General features: G+C 41.8%; 1 protein-coding gene across 4 annotated transcripts in view; it reads right to left on the minus strand.

Annotated features, from left to right (window-relative positions):
- Positions 1-272: 272 nt before the first annotated feature.
- Positions 273-25,509, minus strand: part of PRPF18 (pre-mRNA processing factor 18) — a 46,698-nt gene continuing 21,461 nt past the window's right edge. Inside the window, exons 6-11 of one of the 4 annotated variants that reach the window (XM_028506097.2) lie at positions 22,732-22,878; positions 21,030-21,098; positions 19,456-19,596; positions 17,828-17,899; positions 14,943-15,098; positions 273-1,653 (exon numbers count right to left, since the gene is read on the minus strand). In XM_028506097.2, the coding sequence (XP_028361898.1) occupies positions 1,573-1,653; positions 14,943-15,098; positions 17,828-17,899; positions 19,456-19,596; positions 21,030-21,098; positions 22,732-22,878 (666 nt within the window). In that variant the 3' untranslated portion in view covers positions 273-1,572. The remainder of the gene's footprint in view (positions 1,654-14,942; positions 15,099-17,827; positions 17,900-19,455; positions 19,597-21,029; positions 21,099-22,731; positions 22,879-25,509) is intronic. The other 3 variants (XM_028506098.2, XM_036024382.1, XM_036024387.1) reach the window with 3 other exon arrangements.

Raw genomic sequence — 25,509 nt, forward strand, 5'->3', positions numbered from 1 at the left:
AGGCAGTGTGAAAATGACCGACTGCCATGCTGTGACCTGGTGAGTACACAGAAATCACGTGGGCAGCCGTCAGTCAGCAGGACGTATAAACGAGTCCTGTGCAATAAGACTACATAGCAAAAGGTCCAGATCAGTAATGTTCAACCTTTTTCATCTCATGGCACATATAAATTACTAAAATTCTGCAGCACACCATAAAATGTGTCTTTTGCTAATCTAATAAAAACCAAAAAGCCAATTTGGCTTCATTCATTATTTTGATTCCTTTGCACCAGATGGCTACTTTGTTGGCTGTTGTCATTTTTAAATATGACAACCTAAAGGAAACGAGGTCATGACCCCTGCCTAAATACTCAGGTATACACGTTTTAAAAATTCTTGCAGCATGTGATTGCTACTATTTGCAGACAAAGAAACTGAGGCTCAGAAAGATTAAGTTAGCCATGGTCATATGGTCAGGAGGTGGAGAGCTACCGTTTGAGGCTGGAGGTCCTGACTTCAGACAGAGTCCCGCTCTCACCACCATCCAGTGCCACCCCTGGTACGTGGACAGGTGACAAACACTCTGTCTACCCACTTCCCTCTACCAACCGAGTCCTCTCAGCTCCGAAAGCACAGTGATCGATCACAATTCCCCAGGTGTGACACACAAGACACAGAAGTCCTGCTTTGTGGAAATCAGACCCAGGGCCTACTGTGTTGGGCAGTGACGAGAGTGAGGCACCTCTCTTCTGCCTGGAGGGAGGGAGCTGGGAACAGCGGTCCCCCACAGGTCTGACGAGGACGGAACTTGCAGGCAGTCCCAGTGCAGGAAGGACCAGCAGCATCATAATGCCCCCATTCTTGGCTGGCTTGACACCCCACTTCCCCCCTTGGACCTGCATGTACTGAGACCACTGAATTTGAACTTCTGTTGCTATAACATACCATCTTTGTTTCTCAGACTCGTATTTCCTGTCAGTCCTCTGTTCCAAGAGATAACAAAGACAAAACTTTCTACTCCTTAGACAATAAAAGCAAGTTTTGTAATGCAAGAAAAATAACATTTGAGTCAACTGTACCATTTACATTTGAATTCTCTATCAGGATGGCAAATGTTCAGCAACATTTAAGGACTATAAAGTTTTACTAAATGGTTCCATATTTCTGTGCAGACATATAAAAATACTTTCTGAAAATATGACATATAGGACAGTAGGAAAAGCACCATATTTTACAGAAACAACCAAGTCCACCCTCAAATGACCTTTCTCATCAAACTGCAACTCCCAGGTCTTGAGGGAAAGAGTCATTTTAAACCCCTTCTGTGACTGCTGTCTGCACATTTAAACTAGGGAGAGTCTTTCTGAACTTAGTTTTTCAACTATTTAATACATCAGCCACACAGAAGTCAGTCTGCAGTCAGATGTGACATGAGCGCCAAGACACTTCCTAAAACCAAGAGCTGCACTGGGTAGAAGCCAGGGTCTAGAAAATCCATTTGTCTTCTTCCCTGGTTCCTGCTAGAAGTTCCAGAAGTCTGCACCGTGCTCCCTGGAGTTTCTCACTGTATCCACATACCATGCACAGGTCTCAGAGTGCATTGTACTCCACGCATTTTGAGGGATCTGTAGGAAAGTGCTTCTGGCAAATGGTCATTAACCTCTTCAATCCCTAAGAAAATAAGGAAAATAAAGGTTTGTTACAATACCTCGGGACTTTCCTTACTTGTCCTCCTCTGTATTCACTGCAGTTTACCAATGTCCCCACTAAAATGTGGCAGTCCCCAGCAATACCACTCAGATGCACACCTAGCAAAACGTTTCTTTGTGTGCACCCAGAGACATGACACAGTGGTCACAGCACAACCGGTCACAGTAACAATAGCAGCAGCAGCAGAATGGGAAACCACCCAAATGTTCATCACAGGAGGGCTGTGAACGAGCATCCCTACGCTCACAGATGGAGCACTTCACAGCGGTCACAATGATTAACAAGGCAGAACGTCTAACAACTCTGGGTCCAACAGACAGTTAAGGCCCACTGCCTAGTCTCGAACATCCACTATACCTAATGAGACAGCTCCTCTCCTGTGTACGTCCTAGGGAAACGTGTCAGAATAGGCACTCGGACCACTTTGTGTGTTCTATGGCCCAGGTGGGGACTCTGGTTGAGAACAAGTGATGTACCTGAATCTTAGAAACAATGCTGAGTGTAAACAGCAAGTGGCAAAGGTTGCACAACAATATAAGGCATTTTAATAAAACTCAAAAACAAGTTCAAAAATAATATATCGCTCAGAAACACACATATAACATGGCAGAATTATTTTTGAAAAAGCAAGGAAGTGGCAGATTCAAGATGATGGTTATTTCTGGGGTAGAGAAGGAAAATACAGATGCACGCTTTTCAAAATGCTCTAGTTCTTAAGCTGCAATTAAGGCCTTTAGATACCTGTTTTGTTTACTTCATAACTAGCATGTGTCTTTGGATGCACAAAATGCTACATAATGAAAGCATTTGAACATCCTGACACTGACTGCTACACTGCAAACGTGACCTGACCAGTCCTGCCGAACTCAGTGTGTTGTGGCTGCACTGCCTTTGTTCCGGACCTTTGCCACCCGTGTAACCGAGGCCTTCAGTTCTTTTTAGACAACTACAGAGCACACCACAAATTCCCACCGCCTCACAAGTATCAAGGGCTCTCTATCCCCTGCAGCTAAGGCCAGTTCTTATCCAGTCTTTAACTTGATAGTGATAATTTTACCTGATGACAAGAACTATCACTCTTAAAATTCTTCCAGTCTCTTGCAACTCATCCTTACGTCTGTGATCTTTTAACACCCTTAGCTGGCATTTCGTTTTCAGGTATTCCTCTTAGCTTCCTCATCTACCGGTGAGCAAAGATACCTCTAAGTCATCATCCAAATTCACAAACAGGCCAGAGACCAGGGCAGAAACTGGTCAGGCTGCTCTAGGTCTCCCTGGAACAGTGCCGGGAAGAGTTCTGTAACCAGCAATAAGTCCTGCTAACTGTTTTATCTACCAGCCTATGGGTGTCCTTATTTACAAGGATAGGCTGTCAAAAGTCTTAACAAAATCTACATATCTACAGCTATGTGGAGTAGTCATTAAACATAACATCCACCAAGAACAGCAGTGCTTAATTTTAATCACCTCCAATGTCATTTGTGACAAAAATTATTTTAAGGTTTCTCAGCTTCAGTTCACAAAAATGACAATCGCCCAATTCCCATCACATTGACAAGAATGGAACCCTACCAGAGGACAGTGAGTGGTTGACCAAGTGCAGGCCCATACTGGACACTGAATATGAAATTGTGCATACAGCACCCTGCCTGGTTCTTAGCTAATATTTCCCCAAATTTGTTTTATTTCCTCAAAATGATACCATGAAATATCATCTCTTAAAAGAAAGAGCTTCATGACTTAGTGGGAAAGCGGAGTATGCGGCTCCAACTGCACTACACAACAATAGAAGAGCATGTCTGGAAGCCTGAGGAGGAGAGGTGAAGAACTGCCTTGAAATGTTGGCGGATATAACAGGTACCTCCTGAACCATCACCAAGCATGTAGAACTCTTCAATACTCTGTAATTACCTACGTATTCAAACAACAGTGAAGCCCAAATTGAAAACAAAACACCTCATAAGAAACAGGTGAGAAGAGGGGTGAACAGGAGAAAGAACACCCTGATGAAACACAAACAGTGTTAGCAGCAGCAGAACATGGCACGAATCAGGATGAGCAAATAAAAGACAAATGGGGGTTAAGACTGATGGGGGTGACTTTCCTGACAAGAACTGGAATCTTAGGAACTTGCCTCTTAAAGAAAGAATCTGTGAGGTTTGTGTACCCTCACCAAGGAGAATCTGATTTAAAAATCAATGCTAGTATCTTGTCTAAATGTTAACTGCCAAAAAGTCTGGCAATCAGTAGTCCGGGTCATAAGCAGTTTACAGTATGATAAAGTTTGCAGTGAGGACTGATAGTACACAGCACAGATTTTAAAGTTAAAGGGGCGTAGTTTCACGACAGCATCTGGTTATTTTCCAAATTGAAACAAACCTTTTCAACTGGATCCCTCAGGATTTCACTTTCAAATTGCTTGTGATGCTTAGACTAGTAAAGCAGGGAGCTGTTAACTCAATGCAAAAAAAACTGGTGGTATTTTTGCATACAATTTTTATTTTTATAATAGCAAGATATTTATTTATTGAATCTTTACGCAGGGCCTACTATGTGCCAAGCACTCTCCCATGCTCTAGGAATACAGCCAGGAACAAAACAAAACCTCCCCACCCGCAGTAAGGTTAGGTTCTAATAAGGGAAGACAGACAATAAACAAAATAAATATGTAACATACCTAACACGTTAAATCATGATAAGCACTATGGACAAGTGTAAAGCAGGGAAGGGGTGGGGTGGATGTGGGGGCATGACTGAAAGGCCTTCGGCTTGCTCCAGGGGAACTAGGGAACCACTGTGGGGCGCTGGGCAAGAGAGCGGCAGAATCTGGTGTGTGACTTCACTGGATCACTCTGGGTGCTGCACAGACACCCAACTGAAAGCACAGGGAGAGAAGCTCAGGGGCCACAGTGGAGACTCTGCAACACTGCAGATGACAGAGGGTGTGGCTGGACCCAGGTGACACCAGTGGCTGTGGTGAGAAGGATCAGACTTCAGATCTACTTTGAATAGAGAACCAGCAAGATTCTCGAACAGATAGGACAGAGGCTGAACTATAAAGAAAACAGTCAAGAACAATCCCATGTGTTGTGTGTTATCATGGAAAAAGAAGGCACACAGCTCTTACATCAAACAAGAGCAGTCCCCTCCCCACCCTTTCCAATCCCTCATTTCAGTGCCCCAGAGGCAACCTTTCAAATTTCTTAAGTGTTCTTTCTGGTATTCACTGCCCTATTTCCAAATACTATGCTGATACTGTGTTTTATTGTGATTGATTGATTGATTGATTGATTTTTTAACCTACTGACTTCCTACCATGAAAGCTGAGGATGTAATTCTCTACATCACACCCACTGGCCGCACATAAGCACGCACGCAGGCACCCGCACACACTTTCCCCACCCTCCACAGTCACAATGCGTAGGGAACGCCGTATTCAGGATGTACCTTATGATGTCCACACAGAAACTCTTCAAACAGAACCACACAGGGTATGACGCCGACCTCTTTGCACAGGTGTGCTTCCCCATCTTTTTGCTCTTCCATGCAGATGTCACCGTTCACTCTCCAACAGTGAGACAACTCTCAGTGTGACCAAACACATCGGTACTGGGTCTGTTTCCCCCTTTTTTCTTCCTGGAGCCCTCTGCCTGTCTGTGCCGATCCAGGCCAGCTGGATTCCGGACCCTGTTGTATACTGCTGCCATCTGAGAGCATCCCTTCTCCTCCAGCCTGGGAGCTCCTTTTCCCTGCTCCAGGGCTGGATCTCACTTCCCGCAGCTTTTTTGTTTGTTTCCCTCACTTGGGGGAACACATCCTGAAGTAGAGGCAATATCACATAGTGGAGTTAAGACGGGCTAAGTTCAAATCCCAACCTCACCACTTCCTAGCTGTGTATGTGGTCTTGGGAACTTAATTCTCGGTGCCTCAGTTCCCCCACTTGTCAAACAGAGATATCATAATATCCTCACACTGTTGCTCTACACTGGTGAAGTGAAGCACACATACGGCATCATGGAAGTGCGAGCTGTCACTGTGGTGATTCCCGGGATGGGTACGTGAGAGGGCACATTTTGAGGCTTCACTGTCTGGAGATTCCTTGAGTGTATATTCACGCTTGACTGTTAGTTCAGATGGAAAAGGAATCAGTTGAAAATTCTCTCCCTTACTATTACAGAGGCATTGCTCCAACGTCTTCTGGCTTCCAGTACTCTTAATGAGAAGTGTGATGGCATTTCAATCCCTGAGCCTTTGTAAGTGACCTGTTTCTTTCCCCCAGAAGCATTTAAAATCTTCTCCTTATCCTTACCCTCCAATACTTCATTATGTTTTGCCTTGATGTGAGTCCTTTCCTGTTCATTCGCCTGTGTACTCAGTGAGCTCTCGTTTTCATTTCATTGGAATCTCCTGTCCTTCAGCTCTGGGAAGTTTTCCTGCATTCATTGTTTATGTCCTCACCCTCCAATTAATTTTTCTGTTCTCCTTTTCCCAAAGTTTGAACAGTTGCAGACCTTACAGGTTGACTCCCTCATCCTTTTATCTTTCACACAGCCAAGACTGCCTCAACTCTATCTTGTTTTATTTCATCTTTACATTTCTGCCATAATGTTTAAGTTCCAAGAGCTCATTTTCACTCTCTGCCCTTTCTCTTCATAGTGGATTGTTCTTATTTCATGGCTATGACTTCATCTAAGGCTGTTCAGTTTTTAACTGAGGGGTTTTGTTTTCTCTTCCCTATTCGATAACTTTCTCCCTGAGTTCCTTCTTTTCCTCGAGTTTGTTTTGGCTTCTGTCCTTTATGTTGGAAACTTCCTCTAACTTTCTGAGGGTCCTAGGTGAACAGTTTTGTTACTGAGTAGGACACTAAACAGCTAAAGGAAACCCCCTGAATGAGGAGGCTTCATCAGTGGAACTTCATCTTCGGACACTAGGGGCAAGCCAGTTTTGTCACTGGAGTAATACTAAGTATTAGTGATTGTAGGTCTTTTCTCCTGGATCAGCTCACGGAGACCAAGCTCCAATGTCCTGACTAGGGGTAAAAGCCTGGCTGCCAGCATCAGAGCAGCCCGTGGAGAACAAAAACTGGAAGCCTCATGGATCAGCATATAGACTTGCCCTGAAGTCTCCTGCTCTGCTATGACATCACCCCTTCCTGAGTGATGTGAATCCCTCAGAAACTACCATATTTTGCCGTGTATAAGGTAAGCCACTCCCATGTATAATATGTGCCCATGTTTCTGGCCAAATTTTCAGGAAATTCACCTTTCATTTTAATTTTGTAATTCAACTATTTATTTATTTATATTTAGATACTTGTTTTTTTGTATTATACAGGAATTTCAGTCTTTATTTTTGAGCATATTGTGGCACAAGAAATTTAATGACAAATAACTACAAAACACAACAAAGGATACCAGGTATAAGAAATTTTATGTACTGGTGACAAATTTACAGTATTTGTGGATCACAGAAGGCCAAGAACTCTTAGTCACTATCCATTGAGGTCCGCCCTGCCTGGTCTCAGGAAACCGTAACCCCCCATGGCTAAGGCTGAGTAAGAGGCCTCTGAACCAGGAGACACTAAGGAGACAAAACTTATTTCCCTGGCATGAACACTGCCTGTTCTAGTGCCTGGCTCCCTCTGCATGATCGGCAGTCAATGATGGGTAACAATTCTCTAAGAAAGAGGATGAACCTAAGACAGACGAGGTCACATGGGAATGCCCTCAGGGAAGAGACTCAGGGGGCTGTGGAAATGAAGGGGTGATCGACACTGACCCCTTCCTCCCTCGGCTTTGTCAAAGCCTGAGTCTTTGAGAAATCCAAGTCTCCCGGCTACCTTTGTCTTCTCTGCCCAACTCAGGCCTACAGAAATAACAGGGGTGGTGCAGTCTAGACCAGAGTCAGCAGACCCCCGGGGTAATCAGGCCTGGGACATAGAATATGCAAGATCCTGTGAAATCTGCTTGCTGGAGGATGCTCTTGAATTAGAATATGAAGGCAGAGGCAGAAAACAAAACTAGCCTTTTAGGTCCTGTAGTCTTCTTAAATGATAAAACCCCAGAATACCAGCGGGAGATCTGCCAGCCCCTTTGAAAACTACCTACTTGTTTTATCTTCCCTGCCAGACTATAATCCACAAACTGTATCTGCATTCTTAATAAAAGCCTGCTCAGGCGAGAGAACGGGGCACTCCCCACTAGAGAGAGTGGCCGTTTCATCCCTATTTCTCCACAGGACTCGGTTGTCCATGTGTATGTTTTCTGGTGTTTTGATGAACATCTGCAGCATTCACGGTCACTGCCAGACAGTGGCCATCTCAATTGTGAGTTCAGAGGTATCATCTTCTTCAATTTCTACATTACTGGTGTCTTCTAAAGAGTGACTTTCCTTATCCCATTAAATTTCATCATTGTCTTCAGTTCCATCCACAGCATCACTGATGCTCCATTTTTTAAATGATTTCACAACCACTTTCTTCTTGTGACCATCCCATGATCTTAGGATCCAGTCATGGACCTGGATGATGGATGCTTTCTTGATCCTGCCTGTAGGTGTTAAATCATTTTCAGCTGACTGCATCCATGACATCCATTCCTTCTTTATTAGGACCTTAAAGGACTTGTTTACTGACACACCAAGAGGTTGCAGGTGGCTGGTTAGCCCACCAGGTATCACAGCAAGTTGGGTTTCAAGTCCGCTGCGATTGCTTTTGCACTTGTGTAACGTGGGCTTTGAAGTCATCAAAAATGAGCAAAGCTGTTTTTTTAAGTAATCCTCCAGGTCTTCGTGGCCAGACTTGGTTAAACCAGATTTTCATGCCATCTTCCTTCACCCATCCTTTTTCGTGCTCGTGGACAACAGCTCCATATGGAATCTTTTCTTTCAGGAACGTTTTTCTCTTAAAGGCAGCCACAGGTGGGAGGTATGTCCCACCGGCACAACAGGCTGGAACAGCACGGACATGTGCTCTCCCTTTTCTTTCCTAAACTATCATTAGCTAATAGGACTTGAAAAAGATTCTTTTTCTTTTTAAGAAATCTTTTATTGAAGTATAAAAGATACTTTCTTAGAGCCATTATTTCTGTACCTGTTACAAGTCTACATTGTAAGAACTAAGGCCTGAAGATGAAAGCACAGGCCCATTTAGCAGTACAGCCTGAGAAGCTGAAGAATAAGAGAGAAGCTGAGTGACATGTGCCATCTGGCTGTTTAAAAAGTGCTGTCAGTGAGCCGCCAAAGTTCTATTAAACTGCAATAACTTGCCTTTAAGAAATGGTTTAACAGAGCCAAGCACGCCAGGAAGTAGCAGGAACCTGCGTGACCCACAATGGACAACATATGATGTGATGCACGGGAGTGCTTACCAACCAACCAACCGTGACATCGTGTATTCAACATGTGGGCCAAGCTGTGACCACTCATCACAGCAGTGAGTCTTTCTGTTATACCATTTGGCAATATGTGAATACATTATAGATTTGTAAATGTTCCATGAACAAATCTGGCAAATGCTAGTATACGTGAAATATGCCAAAACCTGAAATACGGATTGAGATATCTGGTATAAAATGCTGGAGTGATGTCTTTACTAGGGAATTTATAAACAATGTGCCACAGAAAAACAACACAGGGCATTCTGCCTGCTGTAATAGTGAAAGTTGAAGCAAGGTTACTGGGAATGAAAATTACTCTTAATCTTCTAGTCCCCAAAGAAACCTGTGTGGAAATACAGCACACAGATCAGTTAGCCTACACAGATCAGGGAGGGTATCACCAAGAAACAGAGGCCACACTCAAACTGCTTAAGGTGACAGTGGCAGTTCCAAGGACTTGACAAAGGAGTGGACAGGACTTCAGACACTGAGAGAGTACAGCAGCCCAGAGCTGACAATACTGGGAGGTTGTGGCCAGCCTGAGTCCTGAAGTGGCATAGGAGGAGAGTTCTTACTAAAGCCCTCGCAGGGTGACTGCATGGAGACTGGCACTGAGAGAAGATATGGCCTTGGGCAGAGGGTGCAGGCATGATGACTCCACAGGCAGGAACCCAAGGAAATGGATACCCCAAACTCATTCTTCTTCCTCCTACAAAATGCCTCCCAGCCCTACCCACTGCCTGCCCCAGTCAGAAGCCAGAGGGCAAGGGAGCCTGTCCATGCTGTTCATAAAGCCGGGTTTCTGGGACACAGGACAAAGGAAGCAAGGGCGGAGAGGAATGTCTAGAGAAGGTAACAACCATTTGATGTCAATTTCACCATTTCATCCTTTTCTTCTTTACCAATAGACAAAGACACCTGAGATGTGAACCTTTCCAAGAATTATAAAGTCTATAAATAATCACGAACTTCCTATAACCTGTATAAAAGAAGCTTTATGCCCAAATCTGGGCCAAAAGCTACATCTGTATTTCGCAGAAAAAAGTCCTTGAACTTAGTACCATCAATTTAAATCTCACCCTTAGATTTTTTTATTTTATTTTTGTTTTTATTTCTTAGAGAGGGGGGAGGGGAGGAAGAGAGGGAGAGAAACATAGATGTGTGAGAGACACATCGTTAGGATGCCCCTCACACACGCCCTACCAGGGAACTGGCCTGCAACCCAGGCATGTGCCCAACCAAGAATCGAACCGGCAACATTTTGGTTCACAGGCCGGTGCTCAAACCACTGAGCTAAACAAGCCAAATCTAAGGCTCACCCTTAGATCGGAGGCCACCTAACAGACTACACAACTTTTCTTTGATCCACACAGTGTGGAAATCCTCCATGAGATGTGTTTCATTTTTGGAAGAAAGGAAACACATCAAACAACTTTCCACAGTTTAAATTCTACAGAGGTTTGCATAAAACCAAAGGATGAAATCATATTAGAGTGAACCCCTTGAACTGTCTTCTACCATACTTCATAAAACAGATATTTCTCACCAGTATTTCTAAATAAAACAAATAATTACTCCACATGTTTTAAGATTCCATTGAAATGATGGCCAAGAACAAATAAAATTAACTAAAAATGACACAAATCAGAACAGTGGTTACCTCTGCTAACAGGGAGGATTCACACTGGGAAACAGCATCCAGGAAACTTCTGGAGTGCTGCTAGAAATATTCTATGTCTAAATCTTGTTTTACATCTTGATACATATTACAAATACCAGGAATCATTATGCCCTGCCCAGCATGGCTCAGTTGGTTGGAGTGTTGTCCCGTAAACCAAAAGGTCACAGGTTTGATTCCCAGTCTGGGCGAGTACCTAGATTGCAGGTTCTGCTCCAGACAGGGAGTGCACAAGAGGCAACCGATCGCGGTTCTCTCTCACACGGATGTTTCTCCCCCGGCTCTACCACTGAGCTCTACAATTAAGATCAGCACACTTCACACACTACACTGTTTGCTGGTATGTTCTATGTTAATTTTAAAAGAATCAATTACCCCATTAAATGACTTGCAATTACCTCCACAGCAAACATCTTAGTGTAGAAAAGATTCAGGTTTATGCACTTACCAGGGGTCACCAAACTATGGCCACAAGCCACCGGCCTCTGTTATAAAGGAGGTGTTAGGGGAACACAGCCACAGGCAGTGACCGCACTGCAGCTGCAGCGGTGAGTACTTGTGACAGAGGCCTATGATCTTTAACAAAAGGTTTGCCAACACCAGACTTAAACTTCAAGTGACATCTTTAAACTGTCTCTCTTTTTCAGGTAATTCAAATCGACCTCATCTAATACCAAACTAAGAAGGAGATTCATAAGACAGCTTAGGAAATTACTCAGTTAAAGTAACTAAGAATTTGATATAACTCTAACTTGGGGGTGGTGGCAGCATTGTTTTGCCTTGAGTTTTAATGACATAGATCACAAATTGATCTGGCCTTAAACAATGTTAATTTTTTAATATTTGGTGCTGATATTTTTAAAACAGGAGTGTCTACATTTAAAAGAAATAACAATTTTGGCTGCTCATACCAAAATAATAAATAAATAAGTAGAGATGGAGCAACGCTGGAAGCACACTCCTACAAGGAAACAATGAGCTGCAGTGACACCAACACCACCAGCCTCGGCACGGGCTGACACGTCACTCTGTGCCGGCACCGCCCGCTTTTCTCACCAGGGGTGCTGAGCAGAAATGAATACTGCTGCTGGGAGTGCCTGCGGGAAAAGTGGGGACACAAAACACAGGTGTTCCTCGATGTGCAGTTCATTTGTTACCTGGCTGTCCAGGGCATGCTAGTCCACAACCTCAGGTGTAAGCAGTGGCCTCTAGGACAATGGCAGAAAAGAACCAGAGCATCTAAGGGCCAGAAGGACCAGGAAGGGCATGGGTAACTCGAAGCTTGCTGACATCACGTTGTAGGGACCTCCCCCATCTCTTCCAGAGTGGCCCTATTCCTACCTCGGGTAATTCTGCCTGGCCAAAAGCTTCTTTGTACTATCTTTGCAACCTCTGTGAGCCTATATTTATTTCAAAATTAAATGTTTTACAAAAAGTATCTCCTGACACTGATTAGAAGTCTGTCTTGTACGTGAATCAGCCCACCACCATATAGGACAAGTTTACTCCCTCCTCCACCAAAAAGCTCTTCCATTATCTATACCTCTTTTGCCCACATCTCCACAAAGAGTTTCCTTTCTCAAGGACTCTCTTGTCCTATGGAGTATTCATTCGATTTGATCAGCAAATATTCACTGGGCACCCATCATTAAGTGGTCACTAGGTGTCTAACTGAACTTGCTTTGTGCAACCAACACAAAATTACCATGTCTTATAATATAGTATAAGCTATCATGTGACTTTCCAGTGACCGTATCATGTCACTGTAATTTTATTACCCTCATGGTCCACTGTATTCCCTCATTTTGTTCTCCTATACATTGCTCAGAGGTATGCTAAAGCAACTAGGTTGCTGGATCCAAATTCCTTTATGGTCATCCTAGCTAAATGTTCTATTTGAAGAATCTGTCCTTCCTTCCCCTGACCAGTCAGGCTCAGTTGGTTGGGCGTCATCCAGCAAAGCCAGGTTGCAGGTTTGATTCCCAGTCGGGGAACGTGCCTCAGTTGTAGGTTTTGTTTTATACCTGGCATGGGTGTGTGCGAGAGGCTACCAAGTGATGTTTCTCTCCCTCCCTTTCTGTCTAAAAATAAATAAATGAAACCTTAAAAAAAAAAAAAGCATCTGTCCTTTCTACAGTCTGCCAAGTACTTCCACAATGCCAGTCTCTTTTCTACCTTAACTCACACTCTGTCCCCCTTATGGTTTCTTGTTGCCTAAGTCTGATCACCGCACCTCTCTGTGTGGCCATCAGACTCGGTCACTAGGACAGCACTGTGGGCTCTAAGAACCTAAAGCGTATGTCACCAGCGTGCACCAGAGCAAGTGTGGACTCCTGCTCAGCGATCCATGGCTTCCCTCACTCGCAAGCTGGGAGTCACCCAATCGTGCTGTCATGCCCACATCCATCCACAGAACTGTGACTGGATTTGGGTCAGACCCATTCCCAAACCTCAGACACAGTATGGTCACCAATTATGCCTCATCATCTCAGTGGAATAAAAAAGAATTTTTTTTTAATGAGAGTAACACTTAAAAGGGATGAACTACTGAAGAGAGATAGGTGATTGTAGCTTCCAATATAAACCAGAAAGCTTTAAAAATAAGCACTGGCATACCTTTTTAAAAACCATTTAATGGGGAGCTATCATTATTTAAAAAAGAAATGTTCTTTAACTAAGACATTTTATCTAATTACAGGACTCCTATACACACTACATCTTTGACTAAGGCTTAGCCAAACACACTAAGCAAATTTAATCACTGGAAATTGTTTCCTATTGTTAAAGCCAAACATCTCCCACCCACCCCCCCCCCCTCAACTAAAAGCTTTTGGCCTTTCATAGTCGCTAGTGGTTATTTAAAAAAATGGGAATGTCTTTAAATTTCCATAAGTATATCTGAACTCTATAAATTATACAGTTTATATCAGGGAATCTGGATGAAATGATTTTTAAAAATGCCAATATATGTGAATAAAGCATAACACAAATAAGTATTTATCGCTTGGCACTGAAATACAAACCAAAAGGTAATTCATGATTATGGTAATGGTTGCTCTCTTTCAGAAAACCTGTAGGCACTTCATACATTTTAAACAAATTTTAAATTTTAAGTAAACTTTCAGGATGTCATCTTCTACCTTTAGAATTAACATCCAGCAAAAGCTGTTATACAGATACAACCTGAAATTCTTGACAAAAAGCTAAGAAGAGAGTTGATTTTTCCCACTAAGGATAAAAATTTAACCAAATACTGTACACGATTTCATGTGATGTGTATACAACTAAAAAAACAAAACAAAACTATAAACACTTTTGAGCTATCATGTAGAGAAGTCTTATTACAAGTTACTTAAAAATTATGTTCAAAGTGAACTAAGAAGCCAAACAGAGAAAGACTCAGAGCAACTCGACAGCTTTGAGGTGATGCTGGCGGGGGTGGCGGGTGAAGGGGTTGAGTGAAAAGGAAAAAACTCATGGACAAGGACAACAGTGTGATGATGGCCACAGAGTGTGGGAGATAAATGGTAATGAAAAAAATGTTTTTTAAAATTTTTAAATTAAATTAAAAAAATTATCTTCATTAAAGCCAAATGTTTACTATTCATATGTTTTATCCTAGTACATGTTAAATCTACCTTAAAAGCAACAAAACAAGATTTACTGCAAAAATTCTGAATTTGCTGCTCTTCTGTAAACACCCAAAACAAACTGTAATAGTCTTATTTTAATGCTAAGGTACACCCTTCAACCTGGCTTTGCATCTGGAATTGGTCCCCAGCCCCCAAGGCTAGTAATGATCCATGGCCTGTCAGGAACTGGCCACACAGCAGAAGATAAGCAGCAGGCCGGAGAGCTAAGCTTCCACTGCATTGCAACCTGAGCTCCACCTCTTGTTTCCTCCTACCCTACCTCCTTGCCCCGTCCCACCCTGCCCCGTAGAAAACCTGTCTTCCATCAAACTGGCCCTGGTGCCAAAGATGCTGGGGATCACTGATATGTGAAACTTAAAAAGTTTTTGTTTTGTTCGGTGAAGATGTCTTAAAGAACTATGCTAAAAAAAAAAAAAAGAACTGTGCTTATATTCTATCATGACATGTCCTTTTTGCTATAGTTCTTTTGCTCTCAAAATATATAGTTTTGGAATTAGAGAACGTTAAACTCCAGAGAAATGCCTTTCCCTCCAAACTGCTTACCTGAATATATTTCCTCTGTGTTTCATCATTTAAAACATGTGCAACATGCTTGGAGAAAATCTTTTCCCTACCAGTTCTGGCATGAATACCAACCATAGTGACACCAATGGGCCAAGGGGCATTTCCAATGGCCATCTGAAGATAAGCATCATTAGCCTAAAAAGAAAGATTAAGAAGAGATCAGAAGAGCAGAAAATATTGTGTTGGTCCAAATTTTTATTTCAAATATTTCACAGCTTTTTATGACTTTTCAGCCATCTCTTAAGCATGCTGAAAATATTACCATTCCCCTTATTCAAACAAAAGGAGTTAAAATATGGGATGACTGACTGTCCTGCCCAGACCACAAATGTCCATGGAAAAACAGAAACCAAAGCTAATCTTGTGAGTGAAAAGACAAACATTCCTCAACAGCCTTTGTGCACTGAATATTACTGCATTTTAATCTGGAATTACCAGGCAGGTGATTAGATGTACTGCCAGAAACTCTCGTTTAGATCCCCTTCCTACCTAGTCTTCCCGACCGGTGGTCACACAGAACACAGAGGCTGACTAGTTCCTCACAATCCAACCTGACCGGTGCCCACTCCCTGCACAGCAGTCAGACCTCTGACAGCAGCGGGGGCTCTGCACGCTGGGGCTGTCACATAGGGCCCACAGCAGGGGTGTAAACAGAGAATAAATACTGGCTCTTGAATCGGCTAAAGCATGGGATCACTTCACCCTGTCCCACAAACCTCCCACCTGCTTAGAACCCTAAATTATTGTAAGAGCTATAAAAATAAAGACAGAAACCAATGAAGAAGAATGGCTCTTTTTCTAAAATAAGCCTGGTAACTTGCAAGGAAAACAGAATAGCAAGGAAATTCTAAAAGACCTTGAGCATTTCAGAGAAGCCTATATACCCAAGCCTCAAATAGATTTTTGTTTAAAAAGTCAAACTCCTGCCGTGGCTGGTGTGGCTCAGTACATTGCGCACAGGCCTGCAAACAAAAGGGTTGCTGGTTTGATTCCCAATGAGGGCATATACCTGGGTTGTGGCCAAGACCCCAGTTAGCGGCAGGGAAGAGGCAATCACACATTGATGTTTCTCTCCTTTTCTTTTTCCCTCCCTTCCCCTCTCTCTAGAAATAAATCAATCTTTTTAAACAAGCTTTAAAAATAAAAATATATCAAACACCAATGTGTTTGATATGCAGAATAAATTTTAAAAATATCGGGTATTAAAAATTGGTTAACTGAAAAATCATTTCATCCCTAAAGATAAATTTGAATTTGCTGTACCGAATTTTTTTAAGCTTAATTTTTAAAGGGCTTATACACCTTTTTTTAAAAAAAAATATTTATTTTACTTTTAAAAAGGGGAAGGGAAGGAGAAAGAGAGAGAAACATCAATGTGTGGTTACCTCTCAAGCACCCCCTATTGGGGACCTGGCCTGAAACCCAGGCACGTGCCCTGACTGGGAATCAAACTGGTAACACTTTGGTTTGCCAGCCGGCACTCAATCCACTTGGGCTATATACATATTTTTATCACTGATCCCCACATGTGTAACTTGAACACTAGATATTAACTGATCAAGTTTCCAATATTTAGATTCCTAAATGTCCAAAGAAAACTGTCCAAACAGGTTATTAAAGTTTCTTGGTTCTTTGTGCAGTTTATATGTCATAAACTTTCACCTGATTCTCATATATGAGAATGAGAAATGTAACAAGAGGAAAGGCAGGTGACCTGAGTTCTTTTGTAGTGATGGTGCCCTTACCCATCCATTCCAATGCTATCCTTGGTAAGCAGCATGCAACTAACAGAAACTGTCCAAGAATACAATTAATAGCCATAAAACAGAAGCACTTTCTTTGATAAAACTAACTGGCTCCCATACAGAGGGAGTAAAAACAATACTTTAGCCTCATCTGCCTGAGGCTCTGATCAAGGAGACCACCCAGTCACCCAGGAAGGCCAGCAGCCCCTTCTGAGCACAGACACGCAGAGCCCAGGAAGAAGCAATGGCGTTCCTGCAGCGCTGTCGGAGCCCTGTCCACTGACCGGGAACTGCCGCACGGGAACTGCCGCACTGAGGCTCTCCACTGCCACTCTCCCGGGAGGCACAGCCAGCAGAAGCCCCGCTCCTCACCCTCGGCTTACGGCCCACCAAACTACATCCCACCAAGCTACATCCCATTTCCCATCTCCACCACTGGTGCACCAGGCCCTTCTCTTCTACCGCTCCACCAACCAACAGCCCTCCATGCTCCCCTTTCTAAACCCAAGCTGTGCTTGGGCACCAGAGCCCTTCCCCCACGCCACCGCCTCCCAGGGCCCATTCAGGAGGGAGCAAGCGCAAGTCTTCCCCAACAAGGGGCCTGCTGCTGCTGCAGTCCTGAAATGGGAGAGATGAGCGCTGGCGGGCTGGCATGGAACACATTCTCATAGAAACAACTATAAAGGGTGGTCAGATTCCACTCTGTCATTAGTACAACCCTTTAGCTAGGAGTAGTACGTATTTGTATCTATACAACGTTGTTTCTGTGGAAAAATTTGTCCTGAGCTATAACCAACAATCTGCAAATTTTGAAACTCATTCCCAGGCACGAAATGCACCTTGCCCATATCTAGTACGTGATCTGAAGAATCTTTATATCTGCCTTAAAAAGGACTAAAAAATACAGTGTGGTCTGAAAATTTAATATAAAATGCCCAAAATTAAGGTGGCAATACATTAGGAAAATAAAAGGTGTTTTTTTAAAAAAATAATTAATTTTACATTTATTTTTAAATCTCCTATGTCATAAACATTCCCTCACGAAATGAACATAGTATGTGCACAACCTAGATAGGCATGCTCAGAACCACAATTCCAACGCACAGCATGGCGATGTACCTTCACATATTCTCTCTGCAACATGAATTTAATAATATCTGTTATGGATTCTTTAATATCAGCAGGAAGATTCTGGAAAAGAAAAAAGAGCAAAATTAATTTTGGAAGCTACTGTGTGTCATTTCAGAGTGAATTTATTCTAATTTCATATGTCTATTTTTTTATTTTATTTCTTAATTGGGTTTTTTTGGTGTTGAATTTAAGTACTTTGTAAATTTTGAATATTAACTCCTTATCAGATGTCTCAACAAATATGTTCTCCCATTCTGTGAGTTATCTTTTTATTCTGTTGCTGTGAAAAAACTTTTTAGTTAGTTTGATGTAGACTCATTTATTTTTTCTTTTGTTTCCCTTGCCTGGGAAGACATATCCAATAAAAAATTGCTGTGAGCAATGTCTGAGATTTGGTTGCTTATGTTTTCGTCCAGGATTTCTATGGTTTCAGGTCTAACATTTAAATCTTTGATCCATTTTGAATTTATTCTTGTGTGTAGTTTAAGAAGGTGGTCTAGTCTTATTTTTCTCTATGTATCTGTTCAGTTTAACAACCCAGTTAAAAAACAGGCAAAGGACCTGAATAGACACTTCTCTGACAAGGACATATGGATGGCCAACAGACATATGTAAAGATGTTCAATGTCACTCATGAGAGAAATGCAAATTAAAACCACAATGAGATAGCACCTCACACCTGTCAGAATGGCTATCATCAATAAATCAACCAGTGCGGGTAAGGATGTGGAGAAAGAGGAATACTTTTGCACTGTTGCTAGGAATGCAGACTGGTTCAGCCACGGTAGAAAGTAGTATGGAGATACCTCAAAAATTAAAAACGGATCTGCCTTTTGACCCAGCAATCCCACCTCTGGGAATATATCCAAAGGAACCCAAAACACTAATTCAAAAGAACATAATCACCCATGTTCACTGCAGCATTATTTATAATCACCAAGATATGGAAGCAGTCCACTGATGGTCATAAAGTGTCCATTAACAGATGATAAAACAACTATGGGGTATTTACACAATGAAATACTATTCGGGTGTAAAAAAGAAAATGTTTTCTTTGCAACAATATGGATGGACCTGGAGAACATTGTGCTAAGTGAAATGAGCCAGTCTGAGAAAGACAAATGCCATATGATTTCACTCATATGAGGAATCTAGTCAACAAACTGAACTAACAAGGAAAATGCAGACAGACTCATAGATGGAGGGCAAGATGACAGCTATTTGAGGAAGATTTTAGAGGGTGGAGAAATTGAACAACAAAAGAAAAAGGACTCATGGACATGGTCAACAGTGCGGTGATTGCTGGGGGAAGGGGTGTATATGGGGACTAAAATGTAATGTAAATAAATACAATGAAGATTTTTTTTTTAAAGGCTTCATTTCTTCTTAGAGAAGGGAAAGGGAAGGAAAAAGGGAGGGACAAGAATATTGACTGGTTGCCTCTCACACACACCCCGACCAGGGACTGAACCTGCAAACCAGGCACATGCCCTGACCTGGAATCGAACTGAACTTCATTTTGCAGGATGATGCCCAAACAGCTGAGCCACACCAGTTGGGGCTGTATGCTATTTTTAAAAAATCAATTAAGGATATCATTTTTTGAGATTCCTTACCCTTTTCCGTAGCTTTCTGAAAAGGGGTCTGAGATAAGACTCGGTCTGTTTCTGTGTAGCACTGTTCAGTTTACCCTGCACACTGCGCTTCACGTAGTCTTCTCTGGCATTCAGTTCTTTAGCCCAAACACCAAGAAGGAACTGTGGAAAGAATGGGTAAATTTAGACTGCAGCGCCACCCAGTGGCTGAACAGGTTTAAAAGTTCGCTAATGCACAAAGCAGTGTAGTACCATCCTTACAGAAAATTTCTTGACGGATTACATTATCATCCACTAATAATTAACGAACTGTATCTGCTGATTCTGTCACATATGTTTTAAAGTAGCACCTTTGGGAATTCATAAACCTCCCTGTTCTATATATATATTCCTAGTTCAAAGATAATCTGTTTCCCCCCAAAAGAATTACCCAAATACATGAATAAGTATTTGACAGAAATAAACTTTTACTTATATTTCTATCACACCAAATTTGCCCCACCTAGATTATCAGCCATAGCACCATTTGCCTGTGATAGTTAATAAATCCCCCAAGTTCGATGTCGTACTATGTGGACTTTCTACTTTTGCAATAGAGACAATAATTTAACTAAAAATTCCCATAAAAGAGAACAGAATAGAAAAAAAAAGAACCTATGACCCATACTCTCCCCCCAACCAACCCCGGAAAATGACTGCAGTACCCACTGGGTTGACCTGTGCGATGAGCACCCTTCCAGAGGCAGGTGACAGCACGGGCTGCGGAGAACACACCCAACTACTGGCCTTCCTGTGCAATCCTATATAAGGAGGCGCTGTCACTCTAAAATCCCAGTTCATAATAAATAGTTTCATGCCCTATCTAGTTCCATATCACTTCCTCAATAGATTCAGAATCTTTAAAAAAAAAAAGTTCTTATTTACTTTAGGGAGAGGGAAAGAAGGCAGAAAGAGGAGCAGAGAAACACTGATGTAAGAAGGGAACTTCAATCACTTGCCTGTAAGAGACAACGTGTGCCCTGACTGGGAATCAAACCGGCGACCTTTCACTTCGCAGGACTGAACACGAAATATTTTTTAATAAATGCTAAACTACTAAAGACAGTATGCTGAGAAGGAAGATAGAATGAGCATATCACAGCAAGAATAAAGAGCTGTGTGAGTAACAGAAAATGAAAAGTCTCTGAAAGGTTACTCATGTGTTTGCTCTTTTCACTGCCAATGTCTTCTTCCCTCCTTCCTTTCTCTTTACTGTCATCACCTCCCACAAAAGCTTCTAGAACTCTTCCCTCATTGTAGTCCTTCGAGTGCTTCAAAAAAATGTAGAGCTCCCCATAATTCATGTTCTATCCACTGCTGTAATTCTATTCTTTGTATTTACGTTAATAAGCCAGCTTTTTAAAAAGTGCCAGAGAAACTTAAATATGCTGTCTTTGATTAACCTCTATATCCAAATGCATAGCAAATTCATGAACAGTGCACATCAGAAATGTTTATTGACCTTTCCCTTCCCAGTCTTTAACTCTTGACAATGCAAAACTATAAAAACAATTATTAACCATAAAAATGTCCTTTTTAAACTTAAAAGCACATACCTTAAGGAATTTGGTAATGATGTCCATGTCTTTGTGATCATCACCTTTTCCTAAAGATTCTCCCAAAGCCTGAGGAAAAATAATGCTCCTGCTCATGAGTGAAGAGCAACAACTGAATAGATACGTTATCAACACCAGTCTAAACGTGGCTCTTTATTACATAGACTGTCCAACTGTTATTTAAAAACCTGATTGAATCTCTAGACAACTTTTTTTAAAAAACATTGACTTGCCATTTAAACTGTGAAAGCATGTTATATTTTATGAATCAAAACAGAAGAGAGGGTAAGGGGAGTGACTGTTAATGCACAGGAGATTTTGTCTCAGGGGAACAGTTGTTCTAAAATTGGAGTGAGATGATAATTGTACCACCCCATGATTATAAAAAGACCACTGGATTGTACACTTTAAATTGGTAAATTATAGGATAGGTGGATTTCTCAATAAAGCTGTTAGAGGAAAAAAGAAAACCTAGAGATGGTTGCACACACCAATTATTCTAATATAATGTACAGCCCATAGACAGGTGTTGGGGTAGGGGGTACAATTAACAGGACATCCTCCTTGATGATGATATCAACATGTGCAAGAGCAAGGATTGAAAGAAAAAGAAAAACTAACACTTTACATTGTATTAATATTAAGAGCTTTAAACTAAGCAATATCATTTGCTTGAGCTAGACATTTAGATAATACAGCATTGTTCTTTAACTGAGATTACATGTATCACTTCACATTCAACACACTGACAACAAATTAGAAAGCACAGGAGTGCCCAGTGCTGACAGAGAGTAGGGCTGGGAGACACACCCTGCTGGTGGGGTGCAGACTGGAACAGCCATCTGGAGAGCAGCTTAGTGGTACAGCTGAACCTGGTTCTTGAACTTAATTCCCTCCATAAAACTGTTTGAGAAGTGATCCGCCTGACAAGCAAATCTCCTTTTTCTGTCGCCTGAGAGAAGCATGACTGATCAATCATACAGGTATCAGCATGAAAGGGTCATCAGGTAGAGAACTGAGACCCGAAGTTTTGTTAGACAGTCGAGACATTTATTTTGTGAACAACTTGTTCAAGAACCAAAATTTTCAAGAACCAACATGTTCGAGAACTGAGGTTTGACTGTACTTCGATGTCTAAGTTAAATATATGTAAACCGAGCAATCCCACTTCTGAGTCCACAGAGCTGTTTGTGGTGATAGGGGGCTGGGAGCCACCTAGTTGCCCATCATTACGGGAGAACAAAAGTAAACAGCAGTGAATACCACAGGGTATGAAGTATTACTTAGCAGTTAAAAGCAAAGGTTTAGATGTACACAGGCATCAAGGATGGATATTAAACACACAGTTCAAAGTATAAAAAGGAGAAGTCAAAAGCAGAAAGAATTTCACAGAACACCATTTATGGAAATCAAAACTCAGACTCCCAAAACACTATTAGTTTTAGAAGTCCACCAACAAACAAAACAATGCATATCAAATATATTGGAATGACTACTTTTGAAGGCAGGAAGTAGGGGAATGAATGTGAGTGGACAATGAGAAAGAAGGGAGTTAATAAACAAAAGCATGAAATGATAGAAGGGCCTTAGTAATGATCAAAGAGCAGTGTGCTCTGCACTGAGCTATCGCATGAACTCAACCATTTGCTGCAGGGAATGAGAAGTGTGATGGGGAATGAGGTAAGGTGGGTGTAGCGATTACCTCTAACTCTTCTATTGTGGTGTTTTCTTCATGAACTTTCAAATCATTCTGTGTGTCCTCCTCTCCAGGTTCCTGACCACCCACAAGTTCATTGAGGTATTGCTGATCAATCTTATCCAACGCTGCTTTCAGATCATTTCTCAATCCCTGAGAAAGGTGAAAAGTTACACCTAGTATAAAATGTCACACATATTACACTTGATTTTTCACAAATCATATGTATCATTCATCTCAAACAACCAGTCAAGATGGTGGAGTAGGTAAACACTGCACTTGCCATCTCCCAGCTGTACTTGCCATGGAGAACCACCTGAAGACTATTCTGAATTCCCAAACATTCAGCAATGTCCATTGTATAAAATCAGTGTCTCTCTATATCCCAGGCTATCGATATGTTTTTAACACCAGCAAATTCCACACTGCATTCACATCCAGTTTGTGACAATAAAAATGGAAGCCTTAAGCTGGATCCTTACCTTACACCATATACAAAAATTAACTCCATAGGGATCAAAGGCCTAAACATAAGACTAAAATGATAAAACTCTTAGAAGAAAGCACAGCGGAAAAGCTTCATGACATTGGATTTGGGAATGATTTCTTGCATAGACCACCACAAGCACAGGCAACAACAAGAAAAAATGGGTAAGCTGAACTTCATCAAAATGAAAAACTTTTATGCATCAAAGACACTATCAACAGAGTGAAAAGATAACCCATGGAAAGGGAGAAAATGCTTGTGAATCACGTATCTGATAAAGGCTGATATCCAGAATACATAAAAATCCACCCACATGATTCCAAATGGGCAAAGGACTCCAACAGAATGGGACATGCAAATGGCCAATAAGCAAATGAAAAGATGCTCAACATCAAGAGTAAATATACACAACAAATCCAATCCACAATGAAATATCAGTTCACACACAAGGATGGCTATTTGCAAAACAAAACAAAACAAAACAAAAACCCAGAAAATAACAACTGGTGGATAGGATATGAAGAAATGGAACCCTTGTGCATTGCTGGGAATGTAAAATGGTGGAGCTGCATTGGAAAACTGTCGGCAATACCTCAGTAAGTTAAATGTACCATACCGAGACACATTATAATTAAAATATGCAAAGTAAAAGACAAGGAGAAATTCTTTAAAGAAGCAGGAAAAAAACAACTTGTTACATATTGTACAATGAAACCACATGTAGGAATGTTGCAGGCCAGAAGGGAGTCGCACAATGTATTCAAAGTACTAAAAGAAAAAAGCTTCCAACCAGCAATACTCTACCTGGCAATGTTATCATTCAGAATTGAGTTTTCCAGACAAGCAAAAGCTAAAGGAGTTCACCACCACTAAAGAAATGTTAAAGGAAGAAAACTATAAAAACTAGAAATCTCGCTTTTAAAGGTACATATAGAGTAAAGGTAGTGAATTAATCATGCATAGAGCTAGTATAGAGGTTAAGACAAAAGTAGTAAAAACAATTATAACTACAATAATTAGTTAAGGGATACAGAAGAGAAAAAGATGTAAAATGTGACATTAAAAACATATGACTTCTGGTCAAGACAGAGGCATAGGCGCACATGGATCACCTCCTCACACAACCACAGCAATAATTACAACTAAATTACAAAACAAGTATCACCCAAAATTGTCAGAAAATCAATCTGTATGGAAGTCAGACAACCAAGAAACCCCATTCATCCAGACAGATAGGAGGGGTGGAGTTGCACAGATGTGTGGAGAGGATTAACAGACATGGAACGGGTAGTCCCACACCCACATGTGGTGGAAAAAAATCAAGAGGATAGCAGCTCAACACCAGACCACCCAGCCCAGGGTTCCAGGGACAGGAAGATATGCCCCCGTAACTTCTGGCTATAAAAAAAAGCAGTGACAGCTGGGGCAGCAGAAGAAACTGTGGGATTCTCAGGAGTCCCTTTTTAAAAAAGATTGTATTTATTTGTTTTTAAAGAGAAGGGAGTGAGAAACAGAGGGAGAAAAACATCAATGTGTTTTTCAATGTGTGGTTGCCTCTTGAGTGCCCCCTACTGGGGACCTGTTCTTCAACCCAGGCATGTGTTCTGACTAGGAATCCACTGTCCACTGTCCAGCACTCAATCCAGTGAGCCACACCAGCCAGGGCAGGAGTCTCTTTTTAAAAGACCCACAAAGTACTTAAAACTTATGCAGACTTACTCCCCCTGGCCTTCAGTACCAGGTCAATAGCTGCAAGGGCACCAGTGGCATACAGGGAGAAAGTGAAGTGTCTGGCATCAGGACGAGTGCCGGGAGACACCATCCTCCCAGACAAACCACCAGAGGCCAGGGAGCAGCACTGTCACCACTCTGAGCCCTCCCCCACACAAAGCCAAGAGCACAACACGGTGAGACTCCATCAACCTGGTCCACATGGAGTGTCCCCCCCTGGTGATTACCTAGGGCTCCACCTCACCCACCTTACTGGTGTGCTTTTCTACAATAGTCCATGCTATTAAGACAGGAAGTCAAAGCAGTTCTATCTAATACATAGCAACAAAAACAGGGAGGCTGCCAAAATGAGGAGACAAAGAAATATGGTCCAATTAAAAAAAATGGAACAAAACTGCAGAAAAAGAACTAAACAAAATGGAGATAAACAATCTATCAAGTGCAGAGTTCAAAACAATGGTTATTAGGATGCTGAAGGAACTCACTGGGTACTTTAACAGTATAAAAAAGACCCAGGCAGAAATGAAGGTTACACTAAGTGAAATAAAGAAAAACTGACAGGGAAC

This window comes from Phyllostomus discolor, chromosome 1 (assembly GCF_004126475.2).
Source record: "Phyllostomus discolor isolate MPI-MPIP mPhyDis1 chromosome 1, mPhyDis1.pri.v3, whole genome shotgun sequence".
Taxonomy (NCBI): domain Eukaryota; kingdom Metazoa; phylum Chordata; class Mammalia; order Chiroptera; family Phyllostomidae; genus Phyllostomus; species Phyllostomus discolor.